The sequence below is a fragment of the Choloepus didactylus genome, chromosome 15, assembly GCF_015220235.1.
Source record: "Choloepus didactylus isolate mChoDid1 chromosome 15, mChoDid1.pri, whole genome shotgun sequence".
NCBI lineage: Eukaryota > Metazoa > Chordata > Mammalia > Pilosa > Megalonychidae > Choloepus > Choloepus didactylus.
Genome location: NC_051321.1, coordinates 46,370,653 through 46,390,772, shown reverse-complemented (window position 1 = coordinate 46,390,772; position 20,120 = coordinate 46,370,653). Strand labels below are relative to the sequence as shown.

Sequence of the window (20,120 nt, the reverse complement as noted above, 5' to 3'; positions counted from 1 at the left end):
AGCCCTTAGCAAAATTCACAAAAGCAGCTGTGAAAGCCGCCAATCAGTTTACTTCATTTCAAAACTACTTCCAATGATAAGGAAAGCTTTCTTGAAAAAAAACTTTTACATTTCACTTGTAGATATCTATAATGTCATCCTCAGCATGTTCCCAAATCAGTGCTGGCATCGAGAGGAAAAACATCACACTGGCAGATTTTTCTACTAATTAATTTTTAAGCATTATTTTCCCCAAACACATAAGACCTTTTTTTCCTCAGTATAACAAAAAATTGTAGTCTTATGTTTACTGAATAGTAAATAGACAAATTTTATTTTTTATTTCCACTTGAAGAGTTAACATTTCATATAAAAGTTTACATATAATGGTTATTTTGATTTTTTTCAGTATAAAAAAGTTGCCTTGATAGCATATGATAGTATGATGCAATGCTAACTGCTTGTAGAAACAGTTAAACGTTAGTATTGAAACTTAATCTTTAGCTGCCGTCTTGTAGATATGAATGTTCACGAAGCATGTATTTTGTATTTTATTGCCTTGTACACTGAAACTAATAAGCCAAGGAACTGACATATATTAGGTGCATGTACTGTTTCTAAAAACCACAAACTAAGAATAAATTATCAACATAGTTTAGTATCTGCTAATTTTACTAGTTTTTTGTTTTGTATACGTAGAGAAGTCACAGGGATTATAAATTCAATTTGAGTAAAGTTTAAAACTATATATTTTATGATAAAGGGCCTTTAACTTAAGATGGTCAAAGCACTGATATTACATATATGCAGTAAAGAGAATTATAAGAGTTTTATGTTTCTGATATTAAAAGTTACTTTATAAAATAAAAAGGGGTATGGATGTTTTGTGTGTTCTTTTTTTAATTCTTATTTTTTTGGAGTAATGAAAATGTTCAAAAATTGATTGTGCAAGGGAGCAATCGGAACCCAGCATCGTGGGATGGAGAACATCTTCTTGACCAAAAGGGGGATGTGAAATGAAATGAAATAAGTTTCAGTGGCTGAGAGATTCCAAAAGAAGCCAACGGGTCACTCTGGTGGGTACTCTTATGTACCCACTCTTATGTACTAGTGAATTGGAATAGCTAGCGGTAAATACCTGAATCTATCAAACTACAACCCAGAACCCCTGAATCTTGAAGATGATTATATAAAAAAGTAGATTATGAGGGGTGACAATGTGGATCACACTCCCCTTTGTCCAGTGTATCAATGGATGAGTAGAAAAACGGAGGAAAAAAAAAAAAAACACCCAGTGTTCTTTTCTACTTTAATTGTTCTTTTTCACTTTAATTTTTATTCTTATTACTTTTGTGTATGTGGTAATGAAAATGTTCAAAAATTAATTTTGGTGATGGACGCACAACTATATTGTGGTACTGTGAATAACTGATTGTATGCTTTGTATGACCACATGGTATGTGGATATATCTCAATAAAATTGAATTATTTGAAAAAAATTGATTGTGGTGATGAATGCTTAACTATACGGTGATACTATGAACCAGAGATTGTAAACTTTGGATGATTATCTGGTATGTGACTACATCTCAATAAAATAGCATTTAAAATAAAAAAAATCATCATGGAGAATACATAATATGATTCTATATATAAAAAATTTTAAAAGAGGCATATCTGTCTATGGTGAGAAAAAAAAAGAACTGGAGAGGAGCATGAGGGAACTTTCCAGGGTGATGGTAATAGTGTTATCTTGATAGGGGTTGGATTACACAGGTGTATATATTTGTCCAAATATTTAATACATATTTGTGCAAATGATTATGTAAATTTTACATGAAAAACTAAAAAAGTACTGAACTTCAGTTAATGACTGTATACTGAGAACTTTTAGGAGGATGGATACATATGTCTGCAATTATTCAAACTGCATCAAAATTAAAATGGATTTATGGATGGATGGTGAAGTATTGGGTAAATAGTAAAACAAGCATAATAAAATGTTAATGGTTAAAAAAACCACACACACACACACACACACACACACACACACAAAACAAACAAACAAAAAAAACAGACAATAATCTTTCTTTAAAGGAAAAGAAACTATCAGTCTCAACTACTTTAATTTCCAAGGAAGCTAAACTTTCCATTTAAATTTTGCTTCTAAATACAATTTTAGGTAATATTTTTTATATATAAGGGATCTAAACAGGTTGGGATTTTGAACATTTGGAAATCACTACCAACAAATTCTCAATTATATTAAAATCATCGCTCTTTCTATAAATAAATCACTTACAGACAGACCTGATAAAAATTATAATCTGTAAAGCTCTTAAAATATTGGCTTAAATCAGAGTTTCCAAATTTTCTTTATATAACATCACTTTAAAAATGACAATATTTATTAACGACATGCTGAGGTAAACCAGAGGGGGTATGGAAATGCCTACTTTTTAAAATATATTATGTAATTAAAATAAAATACAAAGGTGACTTCCATGACAGAGTATAGGGAATGCCACCATTTTACCTAGAAAAGAAACTGGCGGTGAATCAACCAGAACCAAATAAGTTAACATTTATTCATTCATTCAAAAATACATTAGCAACTTCCAGGAAGATGGTTGAATAAGGAGAAGCAGAACTCACTCCTCCACCAAAAACACCTAGAAACAGGCAGACATTATCCAAAGCAGCAATTCTGGGGCTCAGGAGACCAGGGCAGGACCACTGCAACATACAAAGAAGAGCTGGATGAAGAAATGGAGAAACTACGACTGAGAAATTATGGTCAGTGAACTCAACCATGGGACCTAAGGCCCATCCTCAACCCCTGAGGCCGGCAATTTTTAGGTTGGCCTGGTTCTTGCCTCGCTGGCAAGATTGTGACACAGCCCTGATCCAACTGTTGGTAAGCAAAGTTAACCCTCTGGCTTCCACTCCCTTGAGCTTTTCCATGCAGAAGCCTGGGACACCTGCAGTGTCATTGCTTTCACACACAAAACAACTGTGGTGAGGGTCTCAACTCTTCGAGATTCCTGGTGCCCATTCTCCACCCTTGAGGTAAGCAGCTTCTGGATGGCCTGACCCTGCCCAGTTGGCTGCTGCAGACTGGGAGAGTTGGGGCTGTGGGGAATAGGTTGCCAAAGACTGCCATCTGTTGGGAAGGCTAGGAAAGAGCAGTCACGAAAAGCTGATTTCCTGGCCCTCTTTCCAGGGCACTTCGGAACTGGCATGTACTCCCTGTGTGGAACCCTGGCCCTGTTTGGGCTGGGAAATACTGATGAATGAAGTGCTACAGAAGAACTTAAACATGAACCCAATCAACGGCAAAATCTTAGACAAGAAAGGGAAACTGATAACCAAATGGCCAGACACCAGCAAAAAAAATTACAAGACACACCAAGAAAAAAGAAGAAAAGTCAAGCGAAATAATCAAACTAAAAAGTCTGGAGAAGACACAGAATTTGGAACTGATTAAAACGTTCAAACAAATCTCCTGAATAATTTAAACAAGATAAAGGATATTAAGAAAACAATAGGGAAGGAACCTAAGATGGTGGCTAGGAGAGACAGGGCAAAAAAACACCTCCGTGAAAAATACTAGATAAAAGCCAGAGAGTGACCCAGAACACCAGTTCCAGCAATGCACCAGCTAGACAAGGTCTGCTAAATCCACAGGGACTGTGAACTTGGTGAAATCGGGAGTCTGCATTCTGAAATGAGTGAGTGAACCTGCTGAATGTCTGGCAGCCATACTGGGGTGTGGGGAAACTGTGGGTTGGTGTTTGGAGGTGGACTAGTTCTTTTTTTAAAAAAAAAAAACCTAAGAGCAGCTGCAGATACAGCAGCAAGAACCACACAGTGAAGTGTGGCGGGAATAGGCTGTGTGAACGCCTCATTATCTGGTGTGGAAGACAGCCTTTCATGGACCCACTGCTAACTGTCTCGGAGCGGGGAGGGCAGAGGTGAGCCCAAAGCAGAAAAAAACTACATCCCTTGCAGCCATCTTCCTGGCGGGGCTGGGAATACTCTTGCCCGGTGCCGGAGCCCTGGACCAGAGCCGCACCAAGGGACCCAGTGTGATGGGGAGTGTTTCCTGCAACACCGCGCACATGCCACAATATTGGGCGTGGACAGTGGCCTTTAGCATGCCCATAACTGGTTGTCCCGGAGCTGGGAAGGCAGAACTGTGCAAAAAGGGGAAGGTCAACATGCCCCATTCAGCCATCTTTACAGCAGGCTGAGAATGCCCCTGCACGGCCTGGCAGCCCAGGGCTTCCCTTGAAGGACGGCGCACACTTGTGACGTAGCACGGCCTTTCCCCAGCAGAGGCCCTGGAAAGGCACAGCTGGGAATAGGGACCCACTCGGAAATCCCAGGGACCCTACACCAATACCAAGGACTTGTGGGTCAGTGGCAGAGACAATCTGGGGCAAGACTGAAATGAAGGTTTAGACTCTTTCTCCACGAACACCTGGGAGGTATGAATATTAAAGCTGCTCTGTCTCCCTAACAGCTCAGATACACACCCCACATTCAGGGTGGACAGCACCAACAACACATCCAAACTTGGTGCACCAATTGGACCCCACAAGAACCAGACCCCCACACACCACAAAGACAAAGTTGGGGAGAACTGACTTAAGGGGAACAGGTGACTCACAGACGCCATCTGCTGGTTAGTTAGAGGAAGTGTACACCACCAAGCTGTAGATCTGACAAATTAGAGATTGGGATTCCAATAATCTTTTATATCCTAAAAGAACACTACCAAGTAAAGCAAATGCCAAGAGCCCAAAAACAACAGAAAATTTTAAAGCATAAGAAAACACTAGGAAAGCATAAAGAAGAATATGAAAGAATACATAGAAAAATAAATTCTTACAGAAATGAAAGACAATGCAGATAAAACTAAAAATATACTAGATAAACTACAGCAGAACTGAAGGCATAAAAGAAAGGATCATGACAGACCAACCGAATTTGAACACACAAAAGAACAAACGGAGAAAAAAATGGAAAAATTTGAGCACGGTCTTAGGGAAATGATCAACAACACAAAGTGTACAAACATACATATCACAGGTGACCCAGAAGACAAGGGTAAAGGGCCAGGAAGAACATTTGAGGAAATAATGGCTGAAAATTTCCCAAGCTTTATAGAAGACATAAATATGCAAAGCAAAGGAGCCCAATGTACTCCAAATAGAATGAATCCTAATAGATCAACTCCAAAACACACATTAATCAGACTATCAAATGCCTGAACACAGAAAGAGAAGTGATTCACCACATACAAGGAAGCCACGTAAGGCTCAGTGCTGACTTCTCTCATCAGACACCATGGAGGCGAGAAGGCAGTGGTACGATATATTTAAGATAATGAAAGAGAAAAATTGCCAGTCAAGAATTCTTTATCCAGCAAGGCTGTTCTTTAAAAGTGAGGGAGAGTTTAAAACATTCACAGATAAACAAAAGGTGAGGAAGTCTATTAACAAGGGACCTGCCCCGAAGAAATAAAGGGGGTTCTGCTGGCTGGAAAAAAAAAAAAAAAAAGACAGGAGAGAGAGGCTTGGCAGAGAGTACAGAATGAAGATTATCAGTGAGGATAACTAAAAGGATAAAAAGAGAGAAAACAGATCTGACAAAAGTCAAAGGATAAAATGGTCAAAGTAAGGACGGCTTTTGCACTAATAACACTGAATATTAACAGATTAAACTTCTCAATCAAAAGATACATATTCACAAATGGATAAAAGTAATATGATCCATCTATATGCTGTCTACAGAGACTCATTTTAGACCCCAAAATACAAATAGGTTGAAAGTGAAAGGCTGGAGAAAGATATTCCATGCAAATAACAACAACAAAAAAAAAAACCAACAACAAAACAGCTATACTACTATCAGACAAAATAGACTTTAAGTATGAAAATATTATAAGAGATAAAGAAGGACACTACACAGTAATGAAAGGGGCAATTCAACAAGAAGAAATAACAATCATAAATTTCAATGCTCCTAATCAAAGTGCCCCAAAGTACATGAAACAAACACTGGCAAAATTGAAGGGAATATAGGCTTTAATGTATTGGAATAGCTAGAAGTAAATACCTGAAACTACCAAACTCCAACCCAGCAGTCTGGACTCCTGAAGACAATTATATAATAATGTAGATTACAAGGGGTGACAGTGTGATTGTGAAGACCTTGTGGATCACACCGCCTTTATCTAGTGTATGGATGAGTAGAAAAATGGGGATAAAAACTAAAGGACAAATGGGGTGGGATGGGGGGATGATTTGGGTGTTCTTTTTTCACTTTTATTTTTTATTCTTGTTCTATGTTGATAACTATGTTATCATACTGTGATATCATACTGTGGACAGTGGATTGTATACCATGGATGATTGTATGGTGTGTGAATGTATTTCAATAAAACTGAATTTAATAAAAAAAAAAAAATCAAAAAAAAAAAAAAAAAAAAAGTAAAGGCTGCCCATTGGAAAAGTTTCAAAATACATCCAGTCAAAATTAAAAAAAAAAAAAAAAAAAAAAAAAATTGAAGGGAATAATAGACGTCTCCACAATAATAACAGGAGACTTCAAAACACCACTGTTTTCAATAGATAAAAGTCTAAACAGAGTATCAATAAGGAAATAGAGAACGTAAATAATATGATAAATGAAATAAACCCAGCAGACATATGTAGAACACTGTACCCTCAAACAGCAGGACATAATTCTTCTCAGGTGTTCATGGATCATTCTCCAGGATATATAACATGCTGTGTCACAAAGTAAGTCTTAATAAATTTAAAAAGAACTGAAATTATACAAAGCTCTTTTTCTGATCTTAATGGAAATAAAATAACAGATGGAGAATTGGAAAATTCAGAAATATGTGGAGGTTAAATATTTATTATTTAAATATTTTTATTTAAATTATTCTATTAAACAATCACCGATTCAAAGAAGAAACTGCAAGAGAAATCAGTAAATATCTCAAGACAAATGAAAATGAGAACACAACATATCAAAATTTATGGGACGCAGGGAAGGCAGTGCTAAGAAGGAAATTTATAGCCACAAAACACTTAAACACATAAAGGAGGAGAAAAAAGCTAAAATGAAAGACCTAAATGAACACCTGGAGAAAATAAAGAACAGCAAACTAATCCCAAAATAAGCAGAAGGAAATAACAAATATTAGAGCAGAAATAAATGAAACAGAAAACAAAAACCAAAGGGGGAAAAAAAAATAGGAGGATTGATAAAAAGTTAGTTCTTTGAGAAGATCAAATAAAATTGACAAACCCTTAGCTAGACTGACAAAGACAGAAAGAGAGAAGCTGCAAATAAATAAAATCAGAAACATGGGAGGTGGGGCATTATCATGGACCACAAAGAAACTAAAAAAATTATAAGTGGTTACTTTGAACAACTGTATGCTGAAAAACTACACAACTCAGATGAAATGGACAATTCTGTAGAAACATAAGAAAAACATACACTGACTCAAAAAGAAATAGAAGACCTCTACAAACCAATCACAAATAAAGAGACTGAATCATTCATCAAAAACCTCCCCAAAAGAAAAGCCCAAGACCAGATGGCTTCACAGCTGAATTTTTCCAAGCATTCCAAGAATTACCATTCCAAGAATACCAACTACTCAAACTCTTCCCAAAAACTGAAGAAGAGGGAACACTACCTAACTCATTCTATGAAGCCAGTAACACCCTAATATCAAAGCCTTATGAAGACACCACAAGAAAAGAAAGCTTCAGACCAATCTCTCTAAATGAATAGATGCAAAAATCCTCAACAAAATACTTGCAAATAAAATCCAATGGCAATTAAATGAATTACACACCATGATCAAGTAGGTTTTATCCCAGTTATGCAAGGGTGGTTCAACATAAGAAAATCCATTAATGTAATATACCACATTAACAAAAAGAAAAGGAAAACCCATATGATCATCTCAATTGACACAGAAAAGGCATTTGACAAAATCCAGCACCCTTTCTCAACAAAAAAAACCTAGAAAGCAATAGAAGGAAACTTCCTCAACATGATAAAGGGCATATATGAAAAATCCACAGCAAACATCATACTCAATGGTGAAAAGGCTGGAAGTCTTCCCTCCGAGATTGGGAACAAGAAAAGGATGCCCACTGTCACCACTGTTATTCAACATTGTGCTAGAAGTCTGAGCCAGAGTAATTAGGCAAGAAAAAGAAATAAAAAGCATCCAAATCATAAAAGAAGTGAAACTTTCCCTATTTGCAGATGACATGATCCTATATTTAGAAAGCCCTGAAAAAAACTATGACAAAGCTACTGGAGCTAATAAAAGAGTTTATCAAAGTGCTGGAATACAAGATCAACATACAAAAAACAGGAGTGTTTCTACACACTAGTAATGAGCTATCTGAGGAGGAAATTAGAAAAAAAACTTACATTCATGATAGCACTTAAAGAATCAAATATCTAGGAATAAACTTAACCAAGGATGTAAAGGATCTGTACACAGAAAACTACAAAACATTGCTAAAAGATATTGAAGACCTAAACAAATGGAAAGACATTTCTGTGTTCATGGATTGGAAGGCTAAATGTTCTTAAGATACTAATTCTGCCCAACTGATGTAAAGATTCAATGCAATACCAATCACAATTCTAACACTACTCTGCTGAAATGGGAAAGCTAATTATCAAATTTATTTGCAAGGGAAAAGAGCCCTGAATAGCCATAAACATCTTGAAAAAGAAGAATGAAAGTGGGTAGACTCATGCTTTCTGACTTCAAAGCAAATTATAAAGTCACAGTGGTCAAAACAGCACAGCACAGGCATAAAGATAAACATATTGATCAATGGAATGAAATTGAGAGCTCAGAAATAGACCCTCAGAAGTCTATGGTCAATTATTTTTGACAAGCCTTCCAAGTCCACTCAACTGGGACAAAACAGTCTCTTCAATAAATGGTGCTGGGAGAACTGGGTACCTATATCTAAAATCTCTCTCCGTATACAAAAATTAACTCAAAATGGATCAAAGACCTAAATATGAGACAGTACCATAAAACTAAGAAAATGCAGGGAAACATCTTCAAGATCTAGTAATAGGCAGTAGTTTCCTAGCCCTTACATCTAAAGCACAAGCACTGAAAAGAAAAAATAGGTAAATGGGACCTCCTCAAAACTGGATACTTCTTTGCTTCAAAGGTCTTTGTCAAAAAGGTGAAAAGAAAGCCAACTCAATGAAAGAAAATATTTAGAAACCACCTACCTGATAAGGTTTTGGTATCTAGAATATGCAAAGAAATCCCACAATTCAACAGTAAAAAAGACAAATAATCCAATTTAAAAATGGGCAAAAGACATGGATAGACATTTTCCAATGAGGAAATACAAACGGCTTATAAGCACATGAAAAGATGCTTACCTTAACGAGCTATTAGAGAAATGCAAATCAAAACCACAGTGAGATATCTTTTCACACTTTCTAGAATGGCCACTATTAAAAAAACAGAAAACCAAAGGTGTTGGAGAGGATGTGGAGAAACAGGAACACTTATTCAGTGTCAGTGGGAATGTAAAATGGTACAGCCACTGTGGAAGGTGGTTTTGCAGTTCCTCAGAACGCTATGTATAGAGTTGCCCTACGATCTGGCAATCCTGCTACTTGGTATGGACCCAAAAGAACTGAAGGGAGGGACACGAACAGACATTTACACACCGATGTTCACGTTGGCATTATTCACAATTGCCAAAAGATGGAAACAATCCAACTGTCCATCAACCAATGAATGAACAAGCAAAATGTGGTATATACATATGATGGAATATTACTCAGCAGTGAAAAAGGAATGAAGTCCTGAAGTAAGTGACAACATGAATGAACCTTGAGGACATTATGTCTAGTGAAATAAGTCAGACACAATAGGACAAATAGTGTATGATCTCACAAATATGAACTAATTATACCACATAAACTCTTGGACATGGAATCTAGAATACAGGCTACAAGGAGACAGAATGAGGCTAGAGAAGGGGTGCAGTTGCTTAAGATGTGCAGGATTTTTTACCTAGCTTGAATTTAAATGAGTGGAAATGGATAGAGGCAATGGTAGCATATTATTGTGAGTATAATTAACAGTGCTGAATTGAGTGTGAGTGCGGCTGATAGGGGAAGTTTAGAGTCATATATGTCAGCAAAAGGAAACCCAGGTTAAAATATCGGAATGTATCTCAGTATCTTGTGGTAGATGATGACTGTGATTAACAGTAAAAATATAAAAAATTTCGACCATGAACTATAACAAATGTACAAAACTATAGAAGGAGTTAATAATAGAATGATATTTGGGAAAAAAACACTTACTGCAATCTAAGGACTACAGTCAACAGTAATATCTTAGTATTCTTTCATCAACAGAAACAAGTATACCACAACAATGCTGGGGATCAATGATGGGGAGAGGTAGAGGATATTTTGAGTTTTCTCTTTTTTTTTTTTACTTTCTAGAGTAATGAAAATGTTCAAAAATTAACTGTGGTCATGAATGCACAACTATGCAATGACACTGTGAGCCACTGATTGTATAGTCTGAATGGAATATCTCTCAATAAAACTGCACTAAAAAAACACACAAAAATTAAACACAAAGTGTGAAGGAAGAAAAACAAATACATCTGTATAATGCATCCACACAAATTTTTTCAATATTTTTCTTTAGTGAGAAACTTGAGCTTGTTCCCATAAACTTAACAGCATTTTGTTTTTTCACATCAACTTCTTTAAAATAATGTTCAGACTTTTCCTCAAGCACCTAGATTTTCTACCGGTGTTAATATATTTTCAAAATTCAAGTTATAACAGCAACTAATCACTAAATCTAATCATTTTAAACTAAACTTATCTAAACCTGATTTTTAAAATTTAAATCCATAAGCTTTGTCAGTACATTTTAATATTTTCAAACAGTCTTAGCAATTTTAAATTAAATTCATTCCATTCAGGTGCTTACAATTTAGTTAAGTCAGTTATAATTTGCAGCTTTCCCCAAACCTCTTCTTTTGGCTGGTTCATGTAAAACAACAGAGAATTGTAGCTGTGATGCTTCAGTTTGTGTGTGAACTTGGCAAAGCTATGTTGTCCAGGTGTTCAGTCAAGCAAGCACTGGCCTGATTGTTACTATGAGGATGTATCACGGACTGATTACCTCTGTGGCCGATTATATCTAAAATCAACTGAGGAGTTTGCCTTTGACAATGAAAAAGGTCTCATCAAATCATCTGAAGGCCTTAAAGGGAGAACTGATGAGATTATCAGTCAGAAGGAAGAATTTCCATCTCTATTTCAGCCAGTCAGCTTCTCCTGGGGAATTCATCAAAAACTTATGTCACCTGAGGTAAAGATAGAAGATAAAGACTGGGACTGTTTAACTTAGCAAAAACTGGAGTGGTTAATGATTGTGACTAAATGTACAAATATAAAACTGTTCTTGCATGTGGGAAAACGAATGTCAACCATGCAGAGTGTAGGAAAGGAGATGATACTGGGGAAAAATAAAATCAAAGTAAACTGGAGTCTATGGTCAACAGTAACATTGTAATATGCTTCCATTAAATGCAACAAAAGCAATATACCAAAGCTAAATGTGTATGAGGGGGGATATAAGGGAAGGATATGGGATTCTTGGTAGCGGTGGTGTTGTCTGACCCTACTATTACATTGTATTGTATGATATTTAATTTTCTTTTTATTATTCGTTAAAAGAAAAAACACTTTTTTTCGTAGTAATCAATATGTTCAAGTGTTGACTGTTGTGATAAATGAACAACTGTACGATGATACCATGAACAACTGATTGTACACTGTGGATAATTATATGGTTTGTGAATATAGCTCTATAAAATTGTATGGGAAAATATAAACAGGGATAAAAGTACTGCAGAAAAACATGGAGAGAAGGATGTATGTATTTACTGTCGGTTAGGAGGCAGACTAGTATAGCTTTTCTAGAGGACAGTGGGGTGGTTCCATATGAAGCTAAGTATGTGGGTGCCATAAGGTCCTGCAACCTTATTAGGGGACATTTACTTAAGAGGATCTGAAAGTAGAGACATGAATGGACATTTGCACACTGGTGTTTATGGAGAAAGTATGCATGATTTCCAATGGGTGGAGGTGGCCTAAGGGTACATCGTCTAAGGAACACAACGGTGAACTGTTGTGTGTGCATAAATGGAATATTGAGCAACTGCAAGGAATGAAGCTGTGAGACATGCAATGAGGTGAATGGAACCTGTAGACAGCATTTTGAGTGAAGTACCCCAGAAACAAAGGCAAACACTATAATGCCTCACTAATATGGACTAACTACAGTGTGTACACCACTCAGAATTGAACCTTAGAGCACAGTTTGTCAGGGGAAAGCTTATTGTAATGGTCCCTAGATTATAAGTTCTTACAGCAGTCACGTCTATTCCTGAATTGTAATGGCTATCTCCAGATTCCAAGATGCTGATCCCTTTGTGTATAACCTGATCGATCCCGGAACTTTGGGTATCAGTGTGACACCTGAAACTCAGAGCTAGAACTCAGCAGATATGAATGTCATTATTAGAACATATAGCAACTGTTAAAAAAGCTGAAAAAGAGTCCAGACTTCAACTAGAGATATGAATGAAGCAGATGTAGTTAGGACTAGGGCAAATCAGGCCAAAGGGTAAAGGATAATACTGACCGCGTTTTAAAACCTCAAATCCCATGTGAGACCAAGGGAAGAGATGTTTAGTTGGTGCAAGATCTATATTTTCTAAACAATTTAACTTACTGTTTGTTGAAATACCATAGTTACACGGAACTTTTAATAGGAAGAGAGACCTGGTAGGTTTGCATAAGTTAGTGTAAAATAGCAACACATTCCAAAGTAATTTGGGCAGAGAATAAAAATATATATGCAGGGCCCCCTGAGGAGCGGGGAGAAAATGCAGAGATTTTGGGCTTCCTCATCTGAACTGTTGCTGATGTTCTCACAAACACTGAGGATTGATGGTTTGATGTGCTGAGTCTTCTATCATAGGACTTGCCCTTATGAGGCTCATTACTGCGAAGGAGAGGCTAAACCTGCTTATAATTTTGCCTGAGAGACTCCCCCTGAATACCTCTTTGTTACTCAGATACGGCCCTCTCTCTCTGGCTAAGCCAACTCGGCAGGTGAACTCACAGCCCCACCCCCCCAACCCATGTGGGATTTGACTCCCAGGGGTGTAAATCTCCCTGGCAATGTGGGATATGACTCCCGGAGACGAATCTGGACCTGACACCACGGGATTGAGAACATCTTCTTGACCAAAAGGGGGATGCAAAATGAAACGAAATAAAGTTTCAGTGGCTGAGAGATTCCAAATGGAGTTGAGAGGTCACTCTGGTGGGCATTCTTATGCACTATATAGATAACCCATTTAGGTTTTAATGCACTGGAATAGCTAGAAATACCTGAAACTATCTAACTACAACCCAGTAGCCTTGACTCCTGAAGACGATTGTACAGCAATGCAGCTTACAAGGGGTGACAGTGTGATTGTGAAAGCCTCTTGGATTGCAGTCCTTTTATCCAGTCTATGAATGGATGAATAGAAAAAGGGGACAAAAAATTAAATGAAAAATAGGGTGGGGGGGTGATTGGGTGTTCTTTTTTACTTTTATTTTTTATTCTTATTTTCACTTTTTCTGACACAAGGAAAATGTTCAAAAAATAGATTGGGGTGATGAATGTACAACTATATGATGGCACTGTGAACAACTGATTGTACACTTTGGATGATTGTATGGTATGTGAATATATCTCAAAAAAATTGCGTTAAAAAAAGAATACCTAAGTCAAGAGTTCCCAGCTTACTGCTTGCCCTACAGAATTCAGACTTGCCCATCCCTATAGCCAGGTGAGTCAATTCCTATTAAAAAAGAAAACTCATAAAATTTACATAATATCCATATCTGTATCTATATCTATATATATCCTGTGGGTTCTGTTTCCCTCAAGAACCCCTACTAATTCAGTAGCCTAATCCTATTTAATTCACATAAAGCTGAAAATTTGGATTAAGTTTTTCCAATTATTTCTCTTCATGGATTGTAACTACTACTCATTAATTAATTAGTAACTAATTACTAATATCCCAAGATTCAATATGCAACAAAAGGTTTTGGATTTTATAATTTTCTGGAAGATGGAGTTTTAATAAATAAAGTACCCATGAGTAGCTGTTAATGTTTGTTTCTTTATCTGAGTGGTAGCTTTATAATTATTCATTCAACTGTTCAAATGTTTTATCTGCATTTCTGTATTTGTTAAATTTCACTAATATTTGCAAATGGCACCTTTCTTATCTCCTTTGTTTCACATGGTCTCAATAGTGTTAATTTTTATGAAGGCTAATAAATGAGTGGTTCTGCAAATAAATATGAGGCATTTGACTTTAATTATTAGTTGTGCAACCTTTTAACTAGTTTGAGATTAACTGATACTTTTATAATCAATTAAAAAACAAATTCATTTAGTTTGCACTTTATATAAAAAGTCAAATCACTTTGTGTGTAAGGTAAATGATTTTGGTAAGGGTATAATTCATAAGTGCCAAAGTGTTCTTGAGAATGTAATTTCATAAAAACTAGTTTTACCATGGCAGAAGTTTCAATGTTTTCTAGAGTTTTAATGCTTTACCACCATAAACTTTTACCATACCTTTTGGAGGCTGCAGAAGCCTGGAATTTTCAAATAAATGCTTCTTTTTGATAGGTAAGATGACTGTATCTTTCAGATCTGTAATGACATCATCTAAACCTGCTATATCACTCCAAGTAACCTGGTAAAAGGTAAGGTCAACATGAATTTTACAACTCATATATACTCACCAAAGTAAAAACAAAAAACAAAAAACAAAACAAAACAAAAAAAAACCCAAAGAATTCAAATCTTAATCTAATAATTATACATAAAAAATAAAATGCTAAAATTACATATGAATGTTGAATACAAACATTTCACAGCAATGATGAAAGTAATAAACTACTATGAAACTGGAAAAAAGAATTTAATAGTCAACTACCTACTATTAAAAAAGTACTACATTCGGCACTCAAAAATCTGTAAGGATCAAACAGGCTGAATTCGCTTCATTTATGAGAAGGAAATAATGCCACAAGGAGACTGTGAACAGTTCAGAAAGACAATTCAGCACTGAGGAATAGCTCACCAGGAGTGTGCCTATTTCATATATGAAATTGTCAACCATAACAGGAATAAATTTTAGAAATAAGGTTAGTACCCACCAAACTGGACTTCTGAATTTATTAATGAAAGTTAAAATTGTGTCAAAACTTATGTCTTTATAAATAGTAAATAAGGGAAACATACTTTTAAAATAGGCACAGCTTATGTAATTTTTAGTTCTTAAGTAAAGAAAGTCTTTTGGCTCAACTCAAACATGAAGGAACTGAGACCCAAAGGGGAAATCATTTGCCAAGACATGAATGGAAAAACTGGGTTTCAGAATTCTGTCTTCTATGATTCTGTATCATGGAAATCTATATTTAAATTCCATAAATTAAATATCTACAACTTAAAGCTTAAGCAGTACATTTTATATGCCACAAACACAAATATATAAAAGTACTAGTTGTACAACACAAATGTATACAGAAAAAAGTGTTGACATAGCAGGTCTCAGCTTGCTATCTTTAGAAAGGCCTGCTTACCAGGTTGACCACTAAAAACTTAAGATTTCTGGAGGGTTCTCACCATTCCCTTGTAAGAACAGCCCACTGTGTAAACAATATGGTTTCATGATGAACACCTATTTTCCTTCTAGAAGTCTAGAATTTTAGTACATGCTAGGTAGAGGGTGCACATGTGAAAAATCCCCCAATGAAAACTCTGGGCAATGAGACTCTAATGAGCTTCTCTGGTATACAACATTTCATACATGTTATTACAATTCGTTGCTGGAGTAATTAAATGAGTCTTGGGTGACTCCACTGGGAGAAGACTTTTGGAAACTTGCAACCGGTTTTCTCCAGACTTCATCCCATGCACCTTTTCTCTTTGCTCAGTTTGCTTTTGTATCCTTTTGCTGTAATAAATCATATTTGTGAGTATGACTATATGCTGAATCCTGTGATTCCTCCTAACCAGTCACTGAACTTGGATGTGGTCTTGGGGACCCCTGACACAGAACACTAGATAAGAAACAAAAATCTTAAACTTAAGATTAAAGATACATACATGCATGTTAAGAGGGTCTACCAGATGAGCAGCAATACTCATTTCATATTCTGAAAGCTTCACATTTTTCACACCAATTTGCTTCATTAGTTTTTCTGCCTAGGGAAAAAAAAACAACAAGCAATCTCCCTTAATTTGATATTTAGTTATTGGCACTTCAAAACCGGTATTTGTTAAGTCTAAAGAGCAATGAACAGACACACAAGAATTTTCCAGCGCTTTTTTAGGTCTCTTGCCTTTATCCTTCCCCACTGGGAGCCCTTAGGGAAAGAAAAGATTTGAAGCTATATGCCACAGAAACCAGAGCAATTTAAAGAAGCCCTTGAGAAATGAGAAATAGGGTATAACATTGAAGAGATATGTTCAGAGCTTCCCACTGCTCCAGTGAGACTCCAGCTGCAGGTAAAACCTCAAGATGAAAGACTGAGGAATTAAGGATAGGTAAGAAGTAAAGATGTATATAATTGGAGTTTCCTTAAATTAACACAGTATCTAAAACATTTATCCAACTTCCTTCAAATTACTTGGGTATCTACAATAGATGTCCATAGATATCTAATTTCAAATTCTTCTGAGATGAAGCCCCTTTTAATTAAAGTCAATTCTTGAAAGGAAGCAACCCACAGCTAATAAAAATTCTGAATCAGAAGTATACTTGCATATATTCTCAGAGCAGAGCAAAAACTAGCCTTAAATCTCTGTGGGCTCTAGCAATGAAACAGAGCTTTCAATTAATATAAAAATAACAATAATAATATGGTAAACATTCACTGAGTGCATCAAACATATGTGCCAAATATTACAACAAAATATTTTAAGTGGATTAACTCATTGAATACTCAGAACAATCCTATCAAGTAGGTACCATTTTTTCCTTATCATGGAAAAAGAAACTGAAGCTTAGAATGACTAAGTAATTTTGTCCAAGGTTAAAAGTTAGCAAACGGAAGACGCAAGATGTGAATTCAAACAGCCCAACTCTAGAGCCCATACTCTAACCACCATGCATATTGCCTTGCTTTTTCCAATCACAAGATGAAGGGTGGGGGGAAAGTGTTTGTGATCACTCAAGTCTTTAAAAATCCATACACAGTATATTCAAATTTCAATTAAGTGAACATTTTAGAAATGAAGGTGCTCTGCTAAATCCTTTCACTTAAATTTTTGTTTCATTTTCCTAAGACGCTTTTGATTATATAAGATCTTGCTGTGAGTCAGGGGTATTACTGATCCAAAAAGAAATCCATCCATAGCATAAGTTATTGATTAGTTAGGGGACTGAATAAATGTGTACTGACCATAAGGACATATCCTAGTTATAGCTTTTTAAAAAAAATGCTATGAACCAAATCGTTTTTCCTATTTACCAAATCTCCCTGTAAAATTATTGAATCAAAGGATAAAGTAGCCTCCTCTCTCATAAACACCATCTTTTTCACTGTCTTTAAATCTTTTACTTTTCCCTATGCAAGATCCTATTTTAGCATCTGTAATAACATTAATTTACTCTTCTTTTTCATTATGTTGCTATAAATGTGAAGCCATCCCACATAGTGTTCTAGTTAGGCCATGTTCTAAATCAATGGTTCTTCAAACAGGTGATTTTGCTCTCCAGGGGATATATGGCAATGTCTAGAAATGTTTTTGGTTATCACAATTTGGACTGAGAGAGCTACTGGCATCTAGTCGGCAGAGGCAAGGATGATGCTAAACATCCCAGAAGGCACAGGATAGCTTCCCCCCAAAAGAATTATCTGGTTCCAAAATGTCACTAGTGCTGAGATGAGAAACCCTGCTGTTTCTCATCTAAAATTTTATTATAGGCCACAATTGTCTCCTGCTTTAAATAACAGCCTTTATTTATATCTGGGATTTTCTAAATAAAAATTATCAACTATGTTGTTTAGTTTTATAGAGAGAGAAAATGCTGTATGGTCAAGTTTACCTAGGATCTCTTTTCTGTAACAGCAGTCACTTTAACAATGTCTTTAGGTTAAATTAATGATATATAATTAACATAAAACAGAAAAGGAATTAATGTTTATTAAGCACCTACATATGCCTGGCACTGTGCTAGATAACTTACATTCAATTTATAAAATCATCCTTAGAGGTAGCTGTTATTATCCCCCTATTTCAGGTAAGAAAGCCAAAGGTCACAGAAATTCAAAGAACTGCCAAGATTATAGAGCTGGGAAGTAGCATTAAGGGAGCTCAAACCCCAATTTGTCTAACTTCAAAGACCATGTTCTACTGAAACTCTCTCTCACTTGGAAGAGAAGAACATGGCCAACGATGAAATAAATGCAAAGAAAGTGCCAAAAACAAACCCAATCTACCACCAAACAGTTTAATTATATCCCAGGAACAAGATATCCAATTGTCTAGCTTTGACACCTATAAGGAGGCCTCTATTTTTCAAATCTTTCAACAGAAAAACAAAACTGTAATTAGATCACTACAAAAATGATTTATGTTCATGTGTCACTTTATCATTTGCAAATGATTAACTGTTTCATACTATTTTTTACCATTTCATGTTATTTTATTTTTTCTCCATGGGAAGTATATTTTTTTTTAAATGAAGAAGTTCCCTGCTATGTGGGACATGATTCCCAAGGATGAACCTCCCTGGAATCAAGGGATTGATATTGAAATGTCGATCAGTGATGCTTTCAGAGAAAGACCTTGATCAAAAGGGGATATGTTAAATAAAACAAAATACAGTTACTATGACTAAGAGATTTAAAATGGAGTCAGGAGGTCATTCTAGAGTTACTCTTAGGCAGTTCTCACTCAGATATCACAAACTCACGAAGTATGCAAAGTCTCAAGCAATGATGTTCCTCAAAACACCAAGGACATCCCGACCATAAAACAAATCACAAGACAAAGAACTCAGTAAACTATCTAACCTGAAGGCAATTAGAGTATCCCAAATACCCACCAACCACAAATAAACTTGTCTAATCTTCTTTTCCTTTAAAAACCCTTGCCTGGAAAAGCAGAAATGCAGAAAAGAGTGAACTTCTAATATTTCTGCCTGGAGTGAGGAAGGAATAAATGGGGAAAAAGAGTAGCAGAAAAGAAAATGGTGTGAGACACTACTCATGTCATTCAGATTCTAAAAAATTCATAAAACTGGTTGTTCTTTTGGAAGAATAATTTTACAAAGTTAGACATAGCAATAACAAGCCAGTGAAGAAAAAAAACAGATGAACTTAGATCAGAAACCAGGACAACTTCTGATCTGTTTACTGAGGTCCACATCTCAATTGGTCCAATTTAGAGGATATCACTGGTACTAAAGCGTTTAAAAAATGCATTTAAATAGGAAGTAGCAAAGGATTTGAGTAATTACATAGTAGGTAAATAAGCCCTCATCACAAACTTACATTAAAATTCTACAAAACAAGGCTGTGATAAAATTGTAAAATCTAGAAGGGGAGTTTAAAAATATACAAGGAACTCAGCCTTGCTCCGTTGTAGATTTTGTCAAATACAACAAAGGATCACTGTCTAAAAGCAATTTCCCATAGAAAATGGCTTATAAATTTTATTTATACACCGTGTGCTGGTTCGGATACTTTATGTCCTCCACAAAGCCATATTCTTTAATGCAATTTTGTGGGGTGTAACCTCTTGATTGAATGTTTCCATGGAGATGTAACCCTGCCCATTCAGGGTAGGTCTTGATTAGTTTACTGGAGTCCTTTAAAGGGAGCTCACACAGAGATGCTCCGAGACACTCAGGAGCTGACACTTTGAGATACTAGCCCAGAGTCTCCTCTGGAGAAGCTAAGAGGGGGGAAAAAATGCCCCAAGAGTT

At 35.9% G+C, this 20,120-nt stretch overlaps 1 protein-coding gene across 1 annotated transcript in view; it reads right to left on the bottom strand.

The window, feature by feature from the left end:
* ATAD1 (ATPase family AAA domain containing 1) overlaps positions 1-20,120 on the bottom strand; it is a 120,530-nt gene that overhangs the window by 61,782 nt on the left and 38,628 nt on the right. Inside the window, exons 3-4 of the mRNA XM_037804346.1 lie at positions 16,292-16,390; positions 14,753-14,873 (exon numbers count right to left, since the gene is read on the bottom strand). Of these exons, the coding sequence (XP_037660274.1) occupies positions 14,753-14,873; positions 16,292-16,390 (220 nt within the window). The remainder of the gene's footprint in view (positions 1-14,752; positions 14,874-16,291; positions 16,391-20,120) is intronic.